The sequence below is a fragment of the Chanos chanos genome, chromosome 6, assembly GCF_902362185.1.
Source record: "Chanos chanos chromosome 6, fChaCha1.1, whole genome shotgun sequence".
NCBI classification, from domain to species: Eukaryota; Metazoa; Chordata; class Actinopteri; order Gonorynchiformes; family Chanidae; genus Chanos; species Chanos chanos.
The window spans coordinates 18,700,972-18,709,557 of record NC_044500.1 but is presented as its reverse complement, the minus strand read 5'-3'; the positions used below and the strand labels follow the sequence as shown (position 1 = coordinate 18,709,557).

The following is an 8,586-nucleotide window of genomic DNA, read 5'->3' as shown; positions in this document are numbered from 1 at the left end:
AACACCCCCTCCTCCTCCTCCTCCTTCTCCTCCCAGCAGCACGCACAAACGTGAAGCCTTTTAATTATCTCCTGATTACCTGTTATATCACCTTAGCTAATGGAGAGCTCTCCCCAGGAGAGACAACCAATCAAACTCTCATCACACACAATGGACTCCTTCACCAGAGAGAGGTATTTTAGTCATCGGAAAGATTAGCACCTAGAAATATCCATCTATTTATTCATTCATACATCAAATTGCCCCCCCCCTCCCTTTCACTACCAAACTCACAAGCACCATGATCCAGTTTGAGTTTTTCTTTTTGTGGTTAATCAAGAGCGATCAAAATGCATGGACCACCTGAAAGCATGAAAGCGTTGTTTGGCGACACAACGCGTCGGGGAGCGGAGACTCTCCTCTGTCTCCGGGCTGGGCTGTGGGGGCGTGGCCCTCAGGACCCGGATCTAACTCAGAAGAGGGGATTGGGAAGTTTGCTGCAGTGGCCTTGTGCCACGCTCTTGTGCCTAGCCCAGCGGAGGCAGGGCTGGTTTTTCTCAGGAGCCCATGGGAATGGACAGCCTATAGTGGTTTTTTTTTTCTTCTTCTTCTTCTCATTCTTCTCGTTCTTGTGCTTCTTCCTCTTTTCCATTTTCTTTTTCTTCATTTTCTCTTCTTCTTCTTCTTCTTCTTTTTCTTCTGTCATTTTAGAGGAGCATTTAAATTGTTTTGAAGCCTTTTTTTGGATGGGGAGCCTCAACCCAGGCTTAAAAATCATCGAGACTGCCAACCAGAAATTCTTTCAGGGTGTACCATATCAATACATTTTGTGTGTGCGTGTGTGTGTGTGTTTTGACAGGACATTGTGGAGTGGCGGGAGTCCCGGCAGTTCTTTTACTGGCGTCTGCGGCGTTTGCTGCTGGAGCTGTCTGTGAAGAGAAGAGTCCAGGCGATGAACCCAGACCTGACAGATGGCCAGGTCCAGGCCATGCTTCGCCGCTGGTTTGTGGAGGCAGAGGGAGCAGTCAAGGTGACCATCAATTAGGGATCCTTAAAGAGCACTGTGCTTATGCTCCGTTCTCTTTCACATGCCCACACACACACACACACACTTATAATAAACAGATATGCCTATATACATGCATACATACATGCAGACACATACCTGTACATGCTCACACACACACACACACACACACAGACACACTTATAATACACACGTATGCATATATACATGCATACAGACACATACCTATACATGCTCACACACACACACATAAACACACACACACGCGCGCAAAAAGGGTGACTTACTGTTTATATGAGACAGTTACTTAATATCTCTCAAGAAACTCACTGAACCATTCCAGTTCTGCTCAGGGAGTTTGTATGAACGTATATGTATTCATATACACTGATTTATTACTGCATTGTATCATCTCCGCAATGGTATCACAGAGAAATTATCTTCATGAACTTTTGGTTCAGTCGGAAATTTCTCACAGTAGAAATGTGGACCTACAACCATAACTGCCAAGTATCAGTGTAAACAAACAGGTACCAGTTGCTCTGTTGTGTGGAAACAGTTATATAACAAGCATTCCTAGTGACACTGCTCCCAACACGGTACCTTTCTAATCCTATGCAGTACCACAGTACCACACCAGCCAACGCTCCACACACCTACAGCCTTTCCCTACACAGAGGTGTGGGTGAAAGGCCATCCCTCTTGGAGTGTGCTTTGTTAATCCAAGTCTCTGGACCACCACTATCCAGCTCTGTGTCCTAGTGTATAACCTTAGGTAGGCCGCTGATGGACCCCCTACTGGTCTCAGCCACTCTGACCCATGGGTCTGTCATAACTGCCCCACCCCACCCCACCCCCACCCCCACCACCACCCCGCGGAGGTGCAAATGAACGACCCCGGTGCTGTGACTCCCCTCCCCTCCCACACCCCTGTCCCTCCCACCCAGGAGAGGGAGCAATGGGACCCAACCCTACGCTAGCCTCCCTGTCAGCAAAAAAAGAAAAAGAAAAAAAGACAAGGAAAAAAAGGGACAGACTTCTTGCTAGAAGCTTGCTCTCTTTCTCGCCTGGGGAGCGGTGCCTGGCAGCCCGGTAATGAAGGCACAAATAAACCGCCATGCTGCTATGATAGAAGTGTCTGTCCCCAGCACTCCACAGTCTCGCCTTCAAACAACCACAGCAACCAAGAAAGGAGATAGGCAGAGAGAGAGGAGGGAGAAGGGGGGGGGGGGCGGCGGTGGGCAGGGAGGGGGGGAGCCCTGGAGTGGAGCCAAGATCCCAAGGTAGCGTACAAGTATCTTTAGAAGCCGGCGTCTTGTTAGCTAATACATTACACCAATCAAGCCAAGCTATCTTAAGCTACAATTAATCTGCACCCTGGCATGCGCTGATAGGACAGCAACATGCTGTTTCTTAATTAAAAGCAAACGGATTAAAAATGATTAATAACGGTATTAAATATTCTCATGGACTACAAGCATGGGGGAATCTGGCTTTCTTATGCGGGCTTAAAACGAAGAAGTCATTAACGCTCTCCCAATCTTCATAAGCTCCAGCTTTACTTTGTTTGGGATCAGAAGTTGCTTACCTCATGAATATGCATTTACCCAGCCCACCCCACCCCACGTCAAGTCAAAGAGGCATCAGTGTGGCGGCTGGTAGCTGTGAAACTTGTTGACTTTTGATTTTTTTTTTTTTTTTTTAAATATTTTATTTATTTATTTATTTTTACATTTCATGCTTCCTTTATAGGGCCAGCTGTCTTGTTAACCTACTCCTCACCAGGTGCCTAGAACGGCTGCACGCAGAGAGTGTGCGTGTTTGTGTGTGTGAGTGTGTGCGCGTGTACGCACACTTAGTGTGAGAGAGTGTGTGCAATTGTGTATCCATGTGCCTGCATGCTTCAGTTTGTCGTGTTTGCACATGGATTTTGAAATCTGATTGTTAGGACATCAACTGCCTGGAATAAATGAATCAGCCATTATTGTCCCAGTAACCGTTACTATTTATACCATATGAATTAAACCATGCAATTTAAGCGTTTCTTATAGAAATGAGAACATCAATATAAAGCTATGGAAAAAAGCCCTCATTCTAAAATGTAATATTGCACTAATTTTCAAATAGGTTATTGGTTCTTGTTTCATAATTCAGTCCCAATTGCAGAGCGTACTGAATAATTTGGAAGTCATGAGTGAAGTCCATATTTTGGATGGCCACCCTATCCCTATTAAAATGAGGCAGACATATTGGCTACATTTTGGGGGACATTCTGCATGTTGTGGGCGCCAATAACACATATCAACTTTTGCATCTTGTTACGTTGCTACATGTCCTGAACCTGCGGGATTCCAGATGAGGAATAATCTTTGCCTGTGTGTGTGTGTGTGTGTGTGTGTGTGTATGTGTGTGTGTGTGTGTGTGTGTTTGTGTGTGTGTGTGTGTGTGTGTGTGCGTGTGCATGTAGCTGTATGTGTGTGTGTGTGTGTGTGTGTGTAGCTACATACCACCCACTTGGGGTGTCTGAGCCTGCTGATTGGGTGAAAGGAGTGCGGAATTAGGAACAAAGTGCTTTTTATTGTCATCTCTGTGCGGGGAGTTATCTTGCACGTTGACGCCAAATGGAAACAGGTAGCAGACGGTCATGACAGAATTCTGTTTAGAAACCAATTACCCCAGCGCTTTTCAAATTGATTTCATTTGCAGCGAAGCGGCTCTGTGGCAGCCCCGTTCCGGCCCCATCTCTCCCAGGGCCCGCCAGCACAGGCGGCCAGATTCCCATCAACCGGAGTTTGTCTGTTGGAGAGGAGAGGAGGAGATGAATAACAAGGAAGTTTGAAATCATAAAAAGAGGGGGAGGGGGTTGGGGAGAGAGAGAGAGAGAGAGGAGGAGGAGGGAAGGAGAGGCATTCATGCATTCACTCCTTCACAGCTTGTTCTCTCCTCAATGCCAATCATCAATCATCAGCCGATTAATGACGGACACATATGAGATGGAGGCTGCCGTGCTTACGTCCGTCCGTGTGTGTGTGTGTGTGTGTGTGTGTGTGTGTCTGTGTGTCTGTGTGTGCGCGTGCTGCGCTGCGGTGCATTGGCAGGACACAGGAGAATGAACGTAATGAAAGTGCCCACATGCATGGGTTCTCTTGCTGGGCTAGAGCATGCCCAAGCTTGCCCACACTGAGGAACTCATTAACATGTGCTGAGGCTTGATAAAGCAGGATTTATGGGTTCAGTGTGTGTGTGTGTGTGTGTGTGTGTGTGTGTGTGTGTGTGTGTGTGAGTACCACTTTTGGCAAGTCGGGTTGATGGGGACTGTGTGTGGTTGTATGTTCAGGCCTACCTTTGGGATAGCAATAAAGATGTGGTGGAGTGGTTGGAGAAGCAGCTGTCTGCTGAGGAGGAAGGATGCAGATCGGTCATAGAAGAGAATATTAAATACCTTCATCGGGACAGCCTACAGAGACAGATCCAAAGGTGAGATGTCTTTCTTCAATGCAACACTGCTGTGAATTCACTTTAGTTAAGCAGTAATTCACCTCTATTTCTCTCTCTCTCTCTCTCTCTCTCTCTCTCTCTCTCTCTCTCTCTCTCTCCCTCCCTCCCTCTCTCTCTCTCTCTCTCTCTCTCTCTCTCTCACATCCAGCTTGGTACAGGAGAACCCAGACGTGGCTATGGATTCCATTTTGCACCTGACTCAGCACCTCAGTCCTACAGAACGGGCAGAGATGCTCCAAATCTTGGCTGCTATGGAAACAACAACCTCCTAATAGACCCGTACCTGCCTGAAGGCACACTAGCCTGGTCCTGGTACAGAGGTCCTGGGATCTGTAGGAGCCAAGACCAAAAGACATGGGGCTGGTGCAGCTTTGTACTGATCTTATCACCTACTGGTTATCACATTGTCAAATATGAGATATGAGGTCTTATTGCACATCATTTTTTAAAGCACTTTTTGGAGGTTTCCCTGAGTTTCTTATGTTCTCTTGTTGTTCTAAATGTCATGTGATCTCAATTCATGATCAACACTAAAATATCATCATCAGTTCCTTGATGAGCAAACTTATATTCATTGATGCTGAAAGCAAACCCTGGGAGAAACCAGAGCTTGTTGAGAATAGGCCGATGCAGTATTAGTATGCAGATAAGCTTCAAATGAGTATGCAGTCTATAAAAGCTTTGTAATATTAGAGTGTTAGAGTATTTTCTGCTACTTATATAGGGGGTAACGTTGACTGAAGTTTCTATTGTAACTGATATTCTTATTAACAATATGTAATTTGTAGAATTTTCTGACAAAAAAGCAGTCAGGTGGTGATTGGAGAAGGTGATACAGGATGATACAGACCAAACAGGTTTCTCTCAGACTCACACAGCTGCACAGTTCCCACACTGACTTTAGAAATTTAAATGGACAAGATGAGGAGGATTGCATTTCATTTTCTTTCTTTCTCTCTCTCTCTCTTTTCTTTCTCTTTCCTTTTCAAACAGAAAGTGCCTTGTCTCTGAGAGTGTCGATAACAATCTAGACATCAATAAGTGCAGTGGATTGATTGAGGGCCACTGCTTCTGTGTGGGGGGGTGGGAGGGGGATGAGGGGTGGTGGTGGTGGTAGCATGGGGGGGGTTGGTTCAAACTACCTTAGAAGAGCACTTAATTGATGATCAAACGCAGCAGGTGTAAATAAGTGTTGTGGGGTTGAGGAGTGTGAGTGAGGCAGGTTGGAGGAGAGGCGGAGGGGAGATGTGGGAGGGCATCAAAGGCCGCGGTGAGGGCCTCGAGAGGCTCCACCCATTCACACGCAGCCCTTTCATTCTGACCCCGGGGTTAGCACCGGACACAGGCCCACAACGCCTGCCACACACGCACAGCCGACATGAAAGAGTGCGTGTTCAATCTCTCTCTCATTCACACACGCACACACACACACACACACACCTGTCAACGAGGCAACAATGAACATCATGTGCAAATGCACGCGCGCACTCACACACACACATACACCTTTAGCTATTGTCCACATGCAGACTCATATATACACTCACACACAACACACATACAGATATTGATCAAATAAAATGACTAAATCCAACCTCTGTAGATGGAGTGAGCACTTTTTTATCCAAAGACCATTAATTACCTCAGGAAAATTTCTGCCGACTGGAATATCTTTTTCTTTGAATAAATACCATAGAATAAATATCTCCAAATGTAATAATTTGTTTGTGTTTGTTTCTGAATGTATATTCTGTGAAATTATGTAGTAGATGTATGTATGTATGTGTCCATCTTAAGAAAAATAAAAACATTTTAAAGTAGTGGAATGTGTGACATTTATTTATTTACAAAACAATTTGCATGTATAACAGTTGGGACTAGTGAGAATTTTATACCTTTTTACACAGATTGACTTTGGAAAAAAAAAAAACAACTTTGCTCTTGGTACTTTTCTATCCATTCATGTGCATTCATTAGTATTCATCTCTTATTCTTATTCTGTAGAGCTCTCTAGTTTTCAATCCCTGTTTGTTCTTAGATTTTAATCTCTGTATGTGTGTAATCTCACATTTCATTTTCATCCTTCATTTTCACTTTCTCCATCCTCTGATTCTAATGTTTCACTGTGTGTATGTGTGAGGGGCCTTGAAATGCACTCCAGTGAGGAATGCACAAACTCAGCAGTGTCAGGGATATTACTCTCATCTTCAGTACATTCAATACTGGGGCCAGATGCTGGTTTTCACAGAAGCTCTAACACTCACTTTTCCATCGCTATGGAACCAAACGGTCAAGCATCAAGAATTCGTTTTGATGCAGGCCAGCATGCTGTCCTCTGTCTTTTTGTAAATGTGCTTGTAACTATTTCTTATTTTACATGTTTTGTTTTGTTTAATGTTTTGAATTTATGTGACGTCCTTCATTTTCCATCCGCGTTTGTTTCGAGTGGTTTAATTTCTCAGCATTGTTGAAGAGATTGGGGGGATGTTCAGGTTTACAGGTACGACTGCAAAATTTCTAGTAATTCTGTAAACTAAAAAAACAAAAAGCAAAAAAAAAACCAAACAGGTAAAAACTGGTACCTGCACCAGCTTCCAATAAACCATTTTACCCATAATCACTTTGGATGAGGTAAATTGGTCCATTTCAGAGCTCATTTCAGAATTCTTTTTGTAGAATTTCACAATGAAGGTTTGTAGTATGTTTAAGGGGGTCCTTTGACCAAGAGAGACGGAAATGCCACTCCATATTTAGGCAAATAAATAAGCGGTCTCCAGGGCAACACTCATAACTGATTACTTGGATAATGGTGTCAGAGGTCATTATGGCTTATCCATTTCTGCGACCTCTTCCAACATAACTCGTTATTCCATAAATTAATGTATTCACTGTTTCATAGACAAAAATCATTACATTTCTTGTGATTATAACTGCGGAGTCTATGAGCACCTCTTTTTCGGCTCTCCATTATTTTAACTGTTTATATTTTTGTTTATGAAAATGGGCAATGCGTTAGGCAAGGCTTGCTTTTGAAACATTCTTCAGTTTCCGTAATATATCACAATCGTAATTTGTACCTCTCAAATGCTTTTATTTCCGCACGTGTGAACGTTTTTTGCGTGCATGAAGTCTGTTTTGGTTGAACTGTGTACTTCATTAGTTTGGAGATGACCATTTAGTTGTCTAAAAGCGAACATGGTGGATGAATTGTGCCTGGTTTTAATGTCAGGGCTTACGCTGGTGCGAAATTTGATCAATTTCGAGGGCTTGTTTTGGCTTGTCTGTCACTCTAGATTGATCTGTGACGTAGGCTATTCCTCCCAGACTAGATCATTCTGGTAAATTGCTGTGAACCCGTCATCCTGTTTTTGCCAGTGAATTTGCATTTATTCAACCGTGAGGCTTATTCCTACATCTGTTTATTTATTTAAAATGATGAGACAGTGAATATACCACAAATGTCGATATGTAGTGTACGGTGTAACACTCTGGGTTGGAGTTGATGATGACAGCTATATCGAGCTGTATTGGGTTTGGCCTCCACAAAGGAGCGTTCTAGAAAATTCCTGGGAAGACGTGTTTACAGAGCGAAAGAATATGACACAGCCTGTAGTAGGCTACACAAAGTTCATTTGTAACAGTCGACAGTTGAGAGAGAGCCTTGTCCTCTGAGCTCTCTGAAACTGTATAACTAATCCTGCCCCGGCTACCGGCTACCTTGCTCACAATGCTAGTGCCGCAGTATTTCTGGGAGTGAGGCATTCCCCCGCTTATCTTCAAACCAAAGCCCTCAGTGTTCTACCAGTCTAATGCGCCATGCTTCCCTCCCTCCCATGATCAAAGTACTATTTTCTAAATTTCAAGCTTTTTAACTTCAACAGTCTTAAGAGGGATGAGGCAGATCAAACTAAGACGAGAGAGGGGGAGTGAGTGAGAGAGAGAGAGAGAGAGAAAGAGAGAGAGTGAAAAGACAGAGAGAATCTTTGTAGTCTCTTCTCTTTGTTTTTTCGTCTCCCACTTTCATACTGGGCCGCTAGATAGGTCAGCTCTATTACCAATCCGCCAGCCCACAAATATTTAAA

The 8,586-nt window shown here is 44.0% G+C and overlaps 1 protein-coding gene across 1 annotated transcript in view; it reads left to right on the top strand.

Moving 5' to 3' along the window:
- Positions 1-6,318, top strand: part of LOC115813720 (acetyl-CoA carboxylase) — a 60,766-nt gene extending 54,448 nt beyond the window's left edge. Inside the window, exons 49-51 of the mRNA XM_030776295.1 lie at positions 839-1,009; positions 4,344-4,483; positions 4,653-6,318. Coding sequence (XP_030632155.1) covers positions 839-1,009; positions 4,344-4,483; positions 4,653-4,776 — 435 coding nt within the window. The 3' untranslated portion in view covers positions 4,777-6,318. The remainder of the gene's footprint in view (positions 1-838; positions 1,010-4,343; positions 4,484-4,652) is intronic.
- The last annotated feature ends 2,268 nt before the right edge of the window (positions 6,319-8,586 follow it).